The sequence below is a fragment of the Hypanus sabinus genome, chromosome 13 (assembly GCF_030144855.1).
Source record: "Hypanus sabinus isolate sHypSab1 chromosome 13, sHypSab1.hap1, whole genome shotgun sequence".
Classification (NCBI taxonomy): domain Eukaryota; kingdom Metazoa; phylum Chordata; class Chondrichthyes; order Myliobatiformes; family Dasyatidae; genus Hypanus; species Hypanus sabinus.
Window position 1 is genome coordinate 19,158,014 of NC_082718.1, and position 17,800 is coordinate 19,175,813.

General features: G+C 40.9%; 1 protein-coding gene across 1 annotated transcript; it reads right to left on the reverse strand.

Annotated features, from left to right (window-relative positions):
• Positions 1-13,751: 13,751 nt before the first annotated feature.
• On the reverse strand, positions 13,752-16,654 carry saysd1 (SAYSVFN motif domain containing 1). The gene is made up of 2 exons (XM_059987250.1): positions 16,313-16,654; positions 13,752-14,270 (listed from the first exon to the last, which is right to left on the reverse strand). Exons 1-2 carry the CDS (start codon positions 16,613-16,615, stop codon positions 13,935-13,937), a joined length of 639 nt encoding a protein of 212 aa, XP_059843233.1. The 5' UTR covers positions 16,616-16,654; the 3' UTR covers positions 13,752-13,934.
• Between the last annotated feature and the right edge of the window lie 1,146 nt (positions 16,655-17,800).

Sequence of the window (17,800 nt, forward strand, 5' to 3'; positions counted from 1 at the left end):
TAGAAATTTCTTACATAAAATTCTTCCATCTTTTCCTAACTCAACTCCATCGGATTTTTCAGATTTGATTTTTACTTTTAATCCTTGTCAGAAGGGATTAGTAGCTTTTATTTATAACATGATTATGAAGATACAGCCAGAAATATCGGATAGAATTAGACAAGAATGGGAAAAAGAACTTCGATGTAATATATCAATAGATAAATGGGAAAAAATTTTACAAATGGTTAATTCCTCCTCTATTTGTGCTAAACATGCTTTAATACAATTTAAAATTGTACATAGAGCTTATATGTCTAAAGATAAGCTTGCCCGATTTTATTCGCATATTAATCCTCAATGTGACAGATGTCACTTAGAAGTGGCTTCATTGACTCACATGTTTTGGACATGTCCCACTTTACATAACTATTGGAAGGACATTTTTGATGTCATTTCCTCAGTATGGAATATCGATTTACAACCCCATTTTATTACTGCAATTTTCGGTATACCAAATGAAGATGGCAATCAGCTTTCCCCTTCAATCAGACGAATGATTGCCTTTGTAACATTAATTGCCAGAAGGTCTATATTACAAAACTGGAAAGAAGTAAATCCTCCTACTACATTTCAGTGGTTCTCCCAAACTATTTCTTATTTGAGTTTGGAAAAAATCAGAAGCACTATCTTTGATTCTTCAATTAAATTTGAAGAAACCTGGGGACCATTTATTCGACACTTTCATATGAATTAATTTGGCCTATTTCAGATCCTTTTCTCTACTTATACTTGTTCAGGTATGGAGTTCCGGAGTTCTTTTCTTGACACCTTTATATATTTATAAAGTGCTATTATTGCCCATGTTAGTTTTAGTTTAGTATTTTTTTTCAATATATATTTTTTCACATATATAATTTCAATTTTTTTTTTCTTCTTTTTTCGACGATTATTTTTGTTTTTTTTTCATACATATTTATATAGACTTGATTGATTTATGTACCTTTTGTTGATGGATGTTTTAATAGGATATTATTATCCTATTACTAATGTAATCTCAAGTTTATTGAATCTGTAATCTATTCATTATTATGTGCTGTTTTTTTTATATATGAAATTTAATAAAAAGATTGAAAAAGAAAGAACGGCTCTGGGTCCGTACTCACTGGAATTTAGAAGGATGAGGGAGGATCTCATTAGAAACCTTAGGACTGTTCAAAGGCCAAGACATAGTAGATGTGGTGGTAAGACTGCTTCCCATGGTGGGAGAGGCTAGGACAAGAGGGCACAGAGGGTGGTGGATTTGTGGAATTTGTTACCACAGGCAACAGCTTAAATTGGGTGTATTTGAGGCAGAGATTGATAGGCTCTGATTGGACAGTTATGGGGAGAAGGCTGGGGAGAGGGGTTGAGGAAAAGAAAACAGGGTCAGCCATGATTGATGGGCTCAATGGGCCTAATGGCCTAATTCTGCTCCTGCGCCTTAAGGTCTTACGGATCAGCCCCATTCCATCCGAAGAAAATGGCTTTATGGCCTCACAAGTTGTTGGGGATTGTTAGGTGTTAATATCCTTCTGTTACACAAACAAGAACTAGTCTTTAACTGGGACAAAGATAGCTTCAATAAACAGAATAAACACTATTGTCTGCAAAGAAAGCCATCTCTCACTGCAGAGGTAAAATAAGGTTGTTTTTGGTACCTGGATTCCCAACAAAGGTCTCGGAACGTTCAAGATGGTCTTAGTAGATGAAATGTGCTCTCATTTTGAGTACAAAGTGCTACAGAGCTGCTTGTCTGCACCCAAAATGATGAAGTGAACCGTCAAAAATGAATTTAATCCTCGTACTTAAAGAGTTGAAAACCTCGATGCACTTGAGTTTGAAGAGATTCTCCCAGGAGATTTTTTCATGAGGTTTCCTCCTGAAAGTCTTCTTGTGCTGAATAAAAGACCTATTACATCTACAGGCCAAGTCTCCAAGTATCTGATTCATGTTGGGGCACAAGCAACACCTGGTATCATTATTAGTCACAGCAACACCAATCATTTTTGTAGATTTGATCTTAAGCAAGTTTTCTCTAATCTGATATTAAAAGCATTAAAACAAATTAAAAGCTAATACAATTACAGTTACTTTGGGGAGGTGTGCAACATCAGTCAGGAAATCTCCTTGTATAAATGGGGAGTTAAATAAAGTCAATGCAGTTAAGTTACTTTCTGAATTGTGATCCTTTTCAGATTCAGATTCAGTTTATTGTCATTTAGAAACCACAAATGCAATGCAGTTAAAAAATGAGACAACGTTCCTCCAGAATGATATCACAAAAGCATATGACAAAACAGACTACACCAGAAAATCTACATAACGTTTGGCAATCCCCAATCCAGAGTCCGGAGAGGCTGCTGCGTATTAATATCGCGCTACCGTCTTAGCACGTTCCCCGGAAAGGAGCTCCAATCCCACCAGACAAAACAAGACCAAAAACTAAAGCTACAAGACCTACACAAAACCACATAGTTACAACAGTGCAAACAATAGCATAATTGATAAAAGACAGACTATGGGCACAGAAAAAAAAAGAAATCACCACACAGTTTCCACAAGTCCCCAGGGTCCCGACAGACTCGCCATTCCACGCCGGTGGCAGAAGGGAATACCCCCGCTATGGACTTCCACAACACCGCCCGACTCAGCCTCGCAGATGCAGCACACACTGAAAGTGACCTGGCCGCAGTGGACTCCAAATCCATCGAACCTCCGAGCCTCTGACCATCCCCTCCGGCACAGCTTCTCCGAGCACCATCCTCTCCGAGCATATTGAGACGGCCCCGCCAACGGCCATCGGCAACGTGACCCCAAGGACTGGGGGCCTGTTCTTCCCAGCAGAGTCCTGGACCTCACAGCAGCAGCAGCAACGAAGAAGGTCTTCATGGAGATTTCAAGATGTTCCTCCGTGCTCCGACGTCCGTTTTCAATCAATTATGATTGCGCACGGCACCCCACTTCACAAATAACAGATAATCAGCTCCGGAGTGGCTGCTGCAAGCTGCATCGCGCCGCCATCTTGGAATCAAATATTTCATTTCTAACTTCATTGTAAATATATCACTGTGAAAATAGTTCTAAAATTGCCTTTTCACCAGTTATGATCAAGATTGATCACACATCTAGAGCTAAAAGCAGCTGAAAAGGCAGGGTCTTCATTTGGCCAGATTGGTGACTCAAACCCTGCTGAGATGTAGCGTGCATTTCTCTAACTGTATTTGTGTGGGCATGGGGGAGGGAATGATTGATGGGAAGTACTCAGTGAATATCGAACAGCCTCTTCGTACTTTCAGCCCTGTTCTGGGTTAGTGTCATTTATTGGTGGGGAATAAACTCTGAGAGTTCAGGCTTTCTGTACTTTTGGGACCCCGTAAAACACTTCCCACAATTAGAAATGATGCACTCATTACATGGAAATTAACACCCAATTGCTACACAGTAAAAGTTTTGTGTAAGGTAACAAGATGATTGACAGGTCACTTGGTGCTTGCTAAAGAAAAAGCATTGACAGTAAAAATCTTCTTAAAATTGTTATTGATCAGGTGGACATCTTAATTTATCATTTCACTACAACAGACATTTTGGTAGTCGCTCTGTACTGGAAGAGAATCTTGATGAAATGTGATCAAACAGTGAGGCACCTGAGGAAATCCCTTCTATGCTGGATTGTGTAAATTATATTTACACTATTTTGTGCATTTTGGGGTTGTTGGACTGTGCTATGCATCTCCTTTTGGTCAGGGATCTCCACCAGTCTTGCTTCAGCACATCCTTTCATTCAGACTTTCAAGGAAGAGTCAAAAAATGGGCAAAAGTCTCTCTTGGATGTGAATAGTTCGTGTTTCATTGTTTGACACTTGCCAATAGCTATGAGGGGAATGGCTAAACTCCCAGCAATGTTACAGACTGATCCATGAATAGTAGTTTGACTTCCACTGATATTGTGCTTGGCCACTTGCACATGTAAGCATTTCCCCAAATTCAAAATTGTCAAATTGATTATTTGCCTTAAATGATTTTTATCAACAGCATTTGCACATTGCTCGAGGTTCATTGAAATGCTGAAATAACTGGAGGCAAGTTGTAAGAGAACAGTTCACGCCATACTTCCAGGTTCAGAAATAATCAGAGTATGAGAGAGTACTAGTCATACTATGCCTTATTCTGTAGATTGTGCTGTAACTCTGCACCACATTCTTTCAATTGCACTGGAGGGCAATGCTTCATACTGTATCCTGTCCTATCATGAAGCCTCTTCTTCCTGAGACTGATGTCCTTTGGAGAAGGCAGGCCTCTCCTTCAGATGTTCTACAGCCTGTTGTCACCTGAAAAATCTTCTATACGGTGGTGTAGGGCAATGGCATCAACACGGGTGATGCCAACAGGCTCAATAAACTGATTAGAAAGGCTGGCTCTGTTAAAGGAATCAAACTGGACTCACTGGAGGCTGGGGTAGAACAAAGGACTCAATGGAAAATCCTGGCAATTCTGGACAACAGAGGAACACTTTTTAGCAAAAGACTAAGACAACTGCACTGCTCCAAGGAGTGCTACATGAGGTCATTCTTACCCTCTCTATAATGAGCCAATCTATAGCCGGGGAAGAGATGACTCCCTCTTGTTAGACTGCTTGAGGCAACTTATTCTTTCTTACTTCTTCTAATATTTGTATATTTGTACATCTGTGCACTTCTAATGCTACTGTGACACTGTAACCTCTTTTGAGATCAATACGGTATCATCTATCTATTCCTCGGATAAAGGCAGAGACCAATATTCCAGCCTACGCATAGTGCTAGCTGCTGCACAGTTAATGTGGGAGGAAATGGGATCACTCAGGGAAAACCCACATGATCACACAGAGATCATGCAAACTCTACACAGATAGCACTGGAGACAGGGTAGAAGCCAGATCACTGAAGATATGAGGCAGCTACCCCACGACCTGCACCTTTGTGCCACCTTGCAGCTCTTTTGCCTTGATATTCTGTTTCCCAGATGTCTCACCTTACCAGAAGGTGTAAGACACAATGAATAGATATAATATAAATCATTTTAGCTTCCACAAGAAGTGTGGATCATACACTGTTGGAAGCAGATACAATAGGGGAATTTAAAAGGCTTTTAGCTAGCCACATGAACGGAAGGATAAAGGTCACGTACAAGCAGAAATTATTTAGTTTAATTTGGCATTGTGATCAGTGCAGACATCATGAACCAAAGGGCCGGTTCCTGTGCTGCATTGTTCTTTAAAGGAAATTGAGAATGAATGCGAGACACAGAACCTCTTACTTATGTCAGAACACATCATCACACTGTGTGGTGATTTGTAGGTCTGCACACCAAGGGGATGGAATTTCTTCCAGCTTCGGTGCGAGACTGCACTAACATGCACAATTACAAAGACCGCAGTTTTAACGTAGCCTAATGTAACATCAGCCTGAGCTCTGGCAAGAAACCATGAGAAGCACGAGGAAGCAACCTCTGAAATAATGACTTCACCTCCCCAATAGAAGTGCACAGTGATACCTCTCTAATTTCTCTGGATCTAACCTCGAAGTAAAATAAAAAAAAATAACATTACTGCTGCACTCACCTTTCCCTAAACTACAACAGTAGAGGTAAAGATAGCATATGGCAGATTTCAGTGAAGATGTTCTGGTAAAGTGTAGACATGGTAAATATTTTCCTACCGAGATTCAGGCAGGTCAAAAGCTCCACAGCTATTTATAGCAGGAATTTTTGACTCCTTTTAAGGATCAGTCCTCCTTGGCTCCCTCATCCAGCAGCTTCTCCTGCTCTTTATGCACCTAATTGTCATTCTGCATCATGCTACATTGTAAAAGTAACGATCACTCTTATATCAAAATCACTTAGACAGTCATTCTCCTCCCTGAAGATCTTTATAATCTGAGTCAACTAGAAAAGAAGCAACCGCTTGCAAAATCACAACGTAAAGACATAAACCAGCAATTAATTTATAAGCAGTTTATTATCCCTTTAATTAGCAATGATGTGTGTGGGTGGGGAGGTTGGGAGAGCAATTTATTTTCTGTTGTTCTAAAACAAACAACAACGCTGACATTAAATCAGCTTTGCACGCTACAAGCCTTAGGCTTGAGTTCTAATCTTATTATAAAATGAACAAAGAAATTGTACAGCTCAAAAGAACAATAGCAAATTTTGTTTAAAGAAGCATTACCAAATTCTCTCTGAAAGAAGTAGAGTGCATTGAGGGAGGGAGGGAGGGAGTACCAACGTTCAGGACTTTAGACATCTGAAGAGAATGTAACACATAAACAGTTAAATTGTATTGGTTGTTTGCCTGAACTGCTCACAATGGAACTTAATATAAATGTCACATATAAACATATAAGATTATTAAGGGATTGAACAAGATAGAGGCAGGAAATATGTTCCAGATGCTGGGAGAGTCCAGTACCAGAGGGCATGGTTTGAGAATAAGGGGTAGGTCATTTAGGACAGAGTTAAGGAAAAACTTCTTCTCCCAGAGAGTTGTGGGGGTCTGGAATGCACTGCCTCGGAAGGCAGTGGAGGCCAATTCTCTGGATGCTTTCAAGAAGGAGCTAGATAGGTATCTTATGGATAGGGGAATCAAGGGATATGGGGACAAGGCAGGAACCGGGTATTGATAGTAGATGATCAGCCATGATCTCAAAATGGCAGTGCAGGCTCAAAGGGCTGAATGGTCTACTTCTGCACCTATTGTCTATTGTCACCAGATATTATCCTACAAATATTAACCCTTTCATGTCCACATGTTATTTGATATAAGATTAGAATGAGTGTCTACTTTCTCATGATAAAACAGGTGCTTGCTGCTGAGACATTATTTCACAGGTCAAAGATTTTTTTCTCCATTATCCTGAGAAATGCTGATTGCATTGCTAAGGGCACTAAACAGTTTATGTGGTCTTTAATAAGTTGCTGTTTGTAGAAATAATTGCCAATTTTTTCCGCTTGCAACAGGGAGATTTCAAAAAAAATTTCCTTGGCTATGAGGTGCTTCTGACATCTCTGCAAAAGAGAGGGCTAGAGGTTTGGTGCTGAAAAGTGAGATTCAATGGGCAGTTCTTTCTTGACTGGCGTCAACACTAAACTGTTCTCCTTTATGTCACGGATTTTCTGACTGCATTTCAATGAAATGTCAAATTATTGTCTAAGAAGTGATTATTTCTTGCAGCTATTATCTCTCCCACAGAAAACAAAAGCTTAATAATCAGTAACAGATTGCCACTTGGCTGAGTTTGTAATTTTGCTTCATGAGGAAAAAAGGCTGATTATGTCCAGTATGATGTGTGTGATTAGCTTATTTCTTGGGTTTACGTTGCATAGATACACAAGAATAAATTGGCATCCAAATATGAGAAATCAAAGCATTCACATCCCAATCTCTCAGAGGCACTCAACACGCTATCCGGTGATAGAAAAATGTCTATGGTTGTTCCTGTATATATTGACTAAGATGGAACATCTGTTAAAATACATTCTATTTTTCACGTTCAGACAATATTGATAACTTCTATAATCAGGTTCAATGCAAAATTCAGCTCCCATAAGCAAGTGTTACGTCCAATACTCTGAAAACTACTCTTGAATGGAAAGACATACCAAGGTATTTTTCCTACTGCAACGTTTTACACTGGAGTTTCAACAAGTTGCTTGGTGTGCAATCCTATTTTTTTTTTGAAATGGTAAATTTTTTAATGTGGTAAATTGGATCAACAAATTTGCTTAAGTGGTAAATTGGATCAGCAATATAATAATGGACCTGTGTATAGTAGTCTCCAAAACTGCAAAGTTCCAATTCTTTCAGATTCTTTCTGCTGAGATTTTATAGATGGAATGTTGGGCATACATTATAACTCAGTCCTGTAAACTGTAAATGTTAACAAATACACTCAGGATGCTCAACTGCCAGAACGTGAGAACCTTATGATACCTGCCAGCAAACTGTATGTGGATTCCCAATAACGAATGAGGTGAAATTCAATGGAGATTCCAAACTTTAAAAAAGTTAAATTCAACCAGACCCAAAATAGTAAATACTCATCTATAACTTCAGTACAGCATTTGTCATATTCCTTCATCGTAAGTGACGCTGAGGCCTCACACTTCTAACATGCTATTTAAATATTTTCTATCAACAATTAATAGTTCATTGAAAATAGCCCTAAACAGCAATTGAAATAGAGTGGTAGCTCAGAGTGTAGAGTGAAATTTATCCTTTCATTCTAGAATGACACCAAAGTACAAGACTGAAAAGCTGAGGAACTCAGCAGGTCAGGCAGCATCTGTGCAGGCTGACACAGGGTCAAGACCCTGCATTTCAGGGGAATGGGAAAGATTGCAAGTTCATAGTAGTGTGTAGAAGAATGGGATAAAAGGTGATAGGCTAAACCAGATTGGAGGGGATGGAGTTATTTAGAATCAAGTGGATGCAGATATTGAATACACGCACCCTCAAGTTTTCCCTTCCCTTTTAAAATAGTACTGTTTTTCACATTTCTCAACAAACCTGTCCACTGATTTGACTGTTCCTGATTTCAGCTATCTGTCTGTTTACTATATTTTTGTCTGATTTGAAAGATATAAAGTTATTATTATATTGCAGATCAGATAGCTCACAACAGAAAATGTTGTTCTTTGTCCTTTGTAAAAGTTGGCTTATCGATGTTACGTCACTGCCCACCTTTGCCACTATTATCTGCAGCTGGATAAATATTTTCACTGCAACTGAAAACTGGGTGTCACCAGATAAAGACAACAAAAAAGATACTCAAAATACTCAGGAGGTCAAGCAGCACCTGTGAAGAGAAATAAAATTAATGTTTTACGTTAATCCTTCATCAGACCTGAAAAATGATGGAATATGGAGCAGGTCTGACAGCATTAGAGAAAGAGAGTGACAGAGCTGATGTATCAAGTCGATGATCTTTCAATTGACTGGTCATCATTAATGCTTTGGATTCAGATTACTGATGCATCATTCTTTTTTTGGTGGGGTACAATTAACGTGAAGGATCAATCATTGGTGACGCAGCGTGAGGTTTAAAAAACTCAGGTGCTTCTGGGACTTTTCGGCAGGCTGCAATCTATAAAGCCCTCAGCAGCAGCCAATAAAAAGAGGTGAGGTGTAAGCAGTGCGGCCATTGTGTGAGTGGACGGTGTTAGAGTGGTCAGGCTTTGGTAAGCACAAGCAGGGTCTAAGCAAGTTCCTAATAAGTTTTTGTTTCTATTAGAACATAGCAAGTGCACTGTGAATGGTTCCAGAGTTGGTGGCACTGTTCCTTGTAAGAGATGTGGGAGATTTGGGAGACTGTCAACCTCCTGGATAACTACATCTGCATGAAGTGCATGGAGCCACAGCTCCTTAGACACCTTGTTAAGGAACTGAAGCTGTAGCTGAATGATCTTCAGCTCATACGGGGAAGATGAGGAGCTGATGGATAGGAGCCACAGGGAGTAAGTCCCTGCTAAGTTGCAGGAAACAGGTACCTGAGGGGGAAGGGGAATAACAGCCAGTGCAGAGTATCCCTGTGGCCATTCCCCTCAATAATAAGTACATTGCTTTGGACGCTGTTGGGGAGATGAACTACCAGGGGAAACTGCAGCTACCTGATCTCAGGCTGAGTCTGTCTTTATGGCTTAGAGGAAAGAGAGGAGTGCAGTGGTGACAGGAGATTCCATAGTTAGAGAAGCAGACAGCAGTTTCTGTGGGTGTGAGGCACCTGCATGGTATGTCACCTCCTAGATGCCAGGATCAGCGATGTCTCGAATTGGATAGGATACTCAGCATTCTAAAGGGGGAGGATTAACAGCTGGAAGTCGTGGTACATATTGGTACTGGCAACATAGGGAGGAGGTCCTGAAGAGAGACTGTAAGGAGATAGATGAAAGCTGAAAAGCAGAAGTAGAATCTGTCTGTGCCACACACCAGTGAGGGTAAGAATATGATGATTTGGATGATAAATGTGTGGCTGGAGAATTGGTGCAGGGGGCAGGGTTTCAGACTTCTGGATCATTGGGATCTCTTCATGGGAAGGTATGATCTGTACAAAAAGGACAGGTTACACCTGAACCTGAGGGAAACCAATATCCTTGTGGGCAGGTTTGCAAGAGCTGTTCGCTGGGGTGAGAGAAGGGTTTAAATTAATTTGGCAGCGGGATGGGAACCAGATTGATAGGGCTGAGGATGGGGCAGTTGGTATGCATCTAGATGCAGCGTGTAGTGTGACTGTGAGGAAAGACAGGCAGATGATAGGGTAAAATTGCAGTTAGTGGAATGAGTTAAAGTGTAACAGGTAGCCAGAACGTAGGCTACAAATTTCAACAGGAGATAGAAAAGACATGTACAAAGGGCAATGTTGTGACAATCATGGGGGATTTCAATAAGCAGGTAGATTAGGAAAATTAGGTTGGTGCTGGATCCCAAGAGACAGAACGTGTAGAATGCCTACAGGTTGGTTTTTAGAACAGATTGTGGTTGAACCCAGTAGAGCAGGGGTTCCCAATCTAGAGTCCAAGGGCCCTCAGTTAATGGTAAGGGTCAATAGACAATGGGTACAGGAGTAGGCCATTTGGCCCTTTGAGTCAGCACCACCATTCAATGTGATCATGGCTGATCATCCACAATTAATATCCTGTTCCTGCCTTCTCCCCATATCTCTTGACTTCGCTATCTTTAAGAGCTCCATCTAACTCCTGGAATAAAAAAGGTTGGGAACCCCTGAATTAGGGGAATGGCAATCTGGATTGGGTGTTAGGGAGATTAAGGTAAAGGGACCCTCAATAGGCAGAGTCTTGGAATACAGGGAGATCCATTTAAGAAGAGCTGTGGAAAAAATTTAGACAGAAGGTGGTGAATCTGTGGAATTCATTGCCACAGACTGCTATGCCAACCAAGTCATTGGGTATATTTAAGGCAGGGGTTAATAAGGTTCTTGATTAATCAGGAAGAGGCAGCAGAATGGGATTGAGAGCGATCAGCCATGGTGGAATGGCAGAGAAGACTCGATGAACTGAATGGCCATGGTCTGCTTCTATGTTTTATGGTCTTACATTTCGTAATACAATTGCACGAGATTATTCATGCTTACTATTTCAAAAAAAGGTGTTTCAATGCTGTTACTTTCACTGCCATTTGCAGCCCTGATGATTTACGCTTTCTAAAGTTCAGCATTTCAGAAGGGACAACCAAGATGGTGTTCTGCTGCCTGTCATACATCAGGACAGCTGTCATCTAGTATCATAGAGTAATGAATTAGAGAACACACCTATGGGACCTGAACTACATCTAAAAGGATGGGAATTCCTATTTGGAAAAAGATTTAGAATGGAATCATCACCTACGAGAAAGTCTGAAATGAGCAGTTAAAGGCTCATAATAGGAATGAGTGTTCTAAATTAAAAGCTGAAATTAGAAAACCATCATTAAGATAACCATGACATACAAATAAATTCCTGTCCAAATAGCCTGATGCACCATGCCAATTTTCCTCTGGCTTGCTCACAAATCAGCATTTATAAATACTCAAGCCATCAAATGAACAGGGATGAAACACAGCAATAAAATCATCACATTTAACACAATTCAACAACAGAAAATATATTAAAGACTGGCACAGATATATAATAAAAAGAACAGATTAAATAAAATGGGGGATACCTATTGTAATTCAATCTTATGTGCAGAATCATTGAAAAGACCCTTAATAAAAAATATAGCAATACACAAACTCACACAAATATTTCAATGAATGCATTAAGAGTGTTGTAACAAACATATCCTGCTGGGAGAATGAAGGGGAACTGACTAAATATTCTGAATCAGGGTGGCCACAGCTCGCCTACATTGATCTGCGTCATTTCCTATTTCTGGGAAGCTGGAGTGAGCTGAGTTCAGCTGGAAGCGGAGTTATCTTCTGGTCTTAGTTCTTAACACTCACATTTTTATTAGTTTTAGACTGTAAGATTGAGGAGCAAAGTTAGGCCATTTTGTCCATCAAGTTGGCTCCACCATTTCATCATTGCTGATCCTTTTTCCCCTCAGTCCCAATCTCCTGCCTTCTCCCCACATGCCCTAACAATCAAGAATTATCAACTTCTGCCTTAAATATACCCAATGACTTGCCCTCCACAACAACCTATAGCAACAAGTTTCGTACTCTCTGGCTAAAGAAATTCCCCCTCATCCCTGTTCTAAAAGATGCCCCTCTATTGAGGCTGTGCCCGCTGGTCCTAGACTCTCCCACCATAGGAAACATCCTCTCCTCATCTAGTCTATCGAGGTCTTTCAATATTTGATAGGCTTCAATGAAATCACCTCTCATTCTTCTAAATTCCAGAGAGTACAGGTCCCGAGTCATCAAATGCTCCTCATATGACAAGCTTTTCATTCCCGTAATCATTTTCATGACCCTCCTTTGAACTCTCCGTCAGCTCATCCTTTCTTTGACAAGGAGTCTAAAACTGCTCACATTACTCCAAATGAGGTCTTACCAGTGCCTTATGGAGCCTCAACATTATATCCGTGCTTTTATATTGTAGTCCTCTTAAAATTAATGCTAACATTGCATTGGCTTTCACCACCACTGACTCAACCTGCAAATTAACCATTAGGGAATCCTGCACAACGATTCCCAAGTTCCCTTGCACCTTGCATTTTTGAATTTTCTCTCCCTTTAGAAAATAGTTTTATAAGTGAAGCTTTTACTGAAGAGTCAAATATGGGCATTGTTCCTGCGTGCAAAGTTGAGGATTTGATGTAATTGATCTGATGAAATGCAATTGGTCCCTTGCTTCAGATCCACCGCACTGCCTCTGCTGCAATGACAGACTGAGTTGGAGACTGACATACGCCCTTTTAGAAATCCATAACTTCCACATTTGGCTGAATATGCACAGAAGCTGACTATCTGAGGCTGACAGCTGTCAGCAGAAATTGGTCCATTAATTAGAGAACTCTGCTGTTATTGTAACCATCTGAATGTTAAATCACACCTCCGCTCTGCAACTGTGTTGAGAAAATGCAGAACAATTCAGAACTAAGAAAGATTTCAATAAACACACTTTGTACAAAACAATGAAAATGAATCCCCGTCTGTTGTTGTAGAAACTGGTTGATACACACACTAACAAATGCCGCCCAGGGTGACAACTAGAGGAGGTTTCTTTACATTTTTCCTGCTGGGAAGAATAACAGAAGGAAGAATGGCACTAGACTTGCACTGATGTTTGTTATTTGTAACAGTCAGGATCACACATGCTATTTAATTTTTCAGTTATCTTCAGCACATTCAGAAATATACTGTTTGCAACCAAATCTTCATCATACTTTCAGAAAATGTTGGTATTATAAGTTTAAATGGGCTTTGTAGGATCAGGTGACAATGAAATGCCCAAGATTGACTCACAATTAAAATGACAGAATTCTGTTTTACTTTTTTCATATAACCCAAACTGCTTTCTATTAAGAGGAAGGTATACAAGGAAACGGACTTACTTCATGATTTATGTTTAGTCTGTAGTCAGAATTTTAGCAGCTTTATTTGCTATACAGGGTGTGGACATTACTGATGGTCTTCATTGCCCATACCAAATTGCCCTTAACGTGAGCTTCTTTTTACACCTTTGCAGTACAAGGCATTCCAACAGGACAGCAGATAAGGAACACAGGATTTAGATTCAATGATGACACCACACACTTGTTTTAATAAAGAATTTAGTCGAATTTACCCCTTACTCTATTTAAATACCTGTTACATGTGTGCAATTTACATCTTGGATGATGACTTTGCTAACTGTTGACCTTTACTATGTTAGTGCTTTAGAACATTGTGTTGGTTACAATGCAATAAAAACAAATCTTGCTTTTCCACGAAGCAAGTTCATCTGCCGGCTAGAGGTCGGTATTGAAGTTCTCGTTCAAACTGTTCTGCTGTTAGACTTCCTTCAATGGCCTTACAACCAGGGTTGAACACAGAGTACGCGCTAACTTCTCCTTGTTCCTTTTCCGATGGCTCCCGTGTCCCAACGTAAATCCAATAAAACAGCGAGAGGACAAAATAAACCAGGCCAAACTCCAGCTCAATGAAGAGGCCAAGTAATACCAGCCAAAGCAGAAATTTCAGAACAGTCAAAATTGTGAAGATAAAACGATCTGGTTCAGTTGTCTGTTCTTCAGATTTTTCTTTAAATGTATTCTGATCATTTTCTTCCTTTTCCTGCAAAGAAATAAAGAATTTCCAGTTTTAAACTCTGATTATAGTGAGGGGATCAACTGTGCAAAATGCCCAATTCCCTTTGCCATGTAGGAGCTTCAAATGTGCAATTCTTTTTTCTTTGTAACTCATAAGTTTAGAAAAAGGATAAGATTAGACAAGCCACATCACCAAACTCAATACCAATATTGCCTTTTCAGTTGAGTTACAAAAAGAGGTGACTAAATGGAATCTACCGTTATTTTAAATTGGCTGATGAACAAGGTAGCATTCTCTGATCATGGATGGACGCTAAGAACTTAGTTAAAATATAAATTTGTAAAAAGTTAAATACTGCTCAGTGGGACTTTCCAGCCTGCCTATAAAAGCAGGCAAAGCCAGAGCAATCTGAAATGCAGGTAAATCCATGCCCCATGATGGCTTTTCACCATATCCAAAGGTCAGTCGAAGGGATACTATCCACATATCTGGGTGAATCCAAGCCGAAAGGTACCCAATAATCTGGCCCCATTCAATTTACGATATATCCCAACTATTGCAGCTATCTTCTTCACAAACACTCTATGAAATGCTATGAAATTGCTATGGAGATGCTATGAAATTCCATAGCAATTTCATTGCAGTTTCACTACAATTTAATCATTAAATAGGTTTGATTAGAAACAAAAACATGCCAAAAACAATCGAGGAAGTGGTTATTTCAGAGCAATAACATATAAAGTGCAAAACAAAGATCAACAAGGAAAACAATAAGCAGAGCCAAATGAGATAAATCAAGCAATGCTCTGACGAGAAGAGACAGCCAACACCCAGCTTCAGTGTTAAGATTCAATAAAACACTAAGGAGACTTTTACATAAGCATAGTGAGCAACAGGAAATTACGGATTAAGGGGAATGTCAGAAAGTAATTGTATAAAGAATAAATGTAAAAATGCACATAAGATTTTAAAGGCCACTTGAAAAGGAGATCCCCAAGTTTGTAGAGAGTGGCAGAAAAAGGAATTTTAGTGGAAGTGAAGGAGACAAATGCAGACAAACAGTTGATGTTGTGGAGTTCAAAGCTGTGCAACAAAGCAAGCCCGTGCTCAAGTCTTCATAAAAACATCTTGTTGTTGACTCATAGTAAAGAGGAGGGATGCTCTGATCATGGATTCATAAGTAAAGCTATTTGCTGTCAAGTTTTAGAATTTCAACTAAGCTAGTGTGGACCTGAGGCTGTTCTTTGTGGTTGGAAGGCCTTTTTGACTACTTGCCAGTCATTAACACTAGAAAGATCAGCTGCTATGAAACCAGGGCTGCTCATGTCAAGGCGAGAGCTTCAGTTGCTCTTTGGGCGTTCCTTTCAGCAAGCACTGATGCCCCGTCCTTGATAATTTTACCTTTCAGTGGGACGAGGCTTTGGGTGATTTGACTGTAGATGGCCACGACAGCTGACATTGTCGTCACCAAGTGGCTGACTTTCTACACTTTGTACTCCCTTTCTGCTGGATCTTAATTTCAGATGCTTTTAGAGTTGTTCCTTTGCACTTGTAGAGGGCAGCTTCTTATCATTCCGTTTAAACACAAAACTTTGTTCTTCTTGGTGGAGAAGCTCCTCAACAACTCCAATTGTGGTGGTTGTGAAGAGGTTTCAAACAACACCTAATTAAAACAACTGACAGAAAAAAAAGAGAGAAACTGCATTTAAAAGAGAATTTATGAGGTTTATTTTTTCCAAGTCTGTTTCCTGAAGTTACAGCAGTAGATACACGGTGCAGGTCACACATATTTGCAGGGTGAATTTGTAAGGTTAGAACGAGAGGAAAAAAGTAGTCAAGAAAGTCATGAATGGCCGAAAAACTTTCCTGATGTACTACAAAATAAAATCCTTAGTCTCAATTGTTTTCTCTTACCTATTCCAGCCGCAGAACCCACCTGGGGGTTTCCACTATCTTGGTTACCCCTACACCCCACACATCTGAGCACCACCGTGACACCAGCAACTTCCCTCCCACACTGACACAGTTTGAAACCGGACTACGGCTGTGACATTCCCTACACCTACCCAGGCTACGCATCGGGACCGCTCCCACGCCTCTCCGGACGCCGGGGATCTGACACAGCCCGCGGCCTCAGTGGGGCAGATGCTGCCCTCGGCTTCCAGTCCCGGGACCGCGGCCGCTTTCACCGGCGGGTCTCGGTGCGACTCCCGCTGCTCTGCCTCAGCCCTCCTCCCGGGTCGCAGTCTGCGCCACAGACCGCTGAAAACACCGCCGTCCTCCCAGCGCCCGCTCACAGTCGACGGCTGCTTCTTCTTCTTCTCCGCCGCCGCCTGCTGCGCCCGCCATTCCGCCAACTTCTGCTCCATTTTGCGGGGCGGAAAGGCCCATCATTAAAGGGCCCGGCTCCATTTTGCGGGGCGGAAGGGCCCATCATTAAAGGGCCCGGCTCCATTTTGCGGGGCGGAAGGGCCCATCATTAAAGGGCCCGGCTCCATTTTGCGGGGCGGAAGGGCCCATCATTAAAGGGCCCGGCTCCATTTTGCGGGGCGGAATTGTCTACAGGACATCAGCAGTAGAGGAAAAGAGCCCCTGGAGTTCACTATAATAATGGCAGATCCTTTATCGTTATACTGTATTGACGCTCTCCCTTTATAACTTTAAATACCCTTTGTGATGGTGGGAAAGTTGTGAGTTCAAGTTGTATTGCAGAGGCGACTACACAAAATAATGCTGTAGGATTGAGTAGAGTCCGTGACACAGTTTTGAAGACCGGATTAATTCTCTCCGGAGTTCTGGTCTGAACAACACTTACTCCTCAATATCCAATAACTGAGAAGGCAGGGCTCGATCCAAAGCAATAACAATTCCTTTCCCCTGATAGATAACCGTTCAATCTGCTGAGTTCCTCCAGCATTTTGTTCCTCGCTCCAGATTCCAGTACCTGTGGTCTCTCGCGTCTTTTAATGAGACCGTCTGATCGCTTATCTGATTGTGTACTTGAACAATGCTGAGAAGCTTCAAATTCCTGAGTGTCAGCCTCTCAGAGAATATCTGGGCCCAACACACTGATGCATTGAGAGTTTGAGGAGATTTGGGACGTTCACCAAAGACTCTTGCAAATTTAAACTGATATAACATGGGCTGGGAGCATCCTAATTGGTTCCATCACACCCTAGTATGGAGTCGACAGTACACAAGATCACAAAAGGCTTTAAAGTGTTTTGAACTCAGTCAGTTCCATCGCAGATACACATCTTCCTGCTTTTGAGGACATCTTCAAGAGTTGGTACCTCAAGAAGGCTGCATCCCTCACCACCCAGTTAGGTATAACGTTGTTTCCTGGAAATGCCCAATTGAATATAATTTAATAATTATATGTAGAAATCATAGAAAGGTTGCAGAGGAGATTTACAAGGATGTTGCCTGGATTGGGGAGCATGTCTTACGAGGATAGGTTGAGTGAACTCAGTCTTTTCTCCTTGGAGCGATGGAGGATGAGAGGTGACCTGACAGTGGTGTACAAGATAATGAGAGGCATTGATCGTGTGGAT

What these genes read in the sequence shown, in the direction of transcription:
- saysd1 (XM_059987250.1), bottom strand. Translation starts at nt 16,615, where the DNA reads ATGGAGCAGAAGTTGGCGGAATGGCGGGCGCAGCAGGCGGCGGCGGAG. An exon ending in GGTCCCGATGCGTAGCCTGG is followed by an intron (nt 14,271 to 16,312) that starts GTAGGTGTAGGG and finishes ATTTCTTTGCAG; the next exon opens with GAAAAGGAAGAAAATGATCA.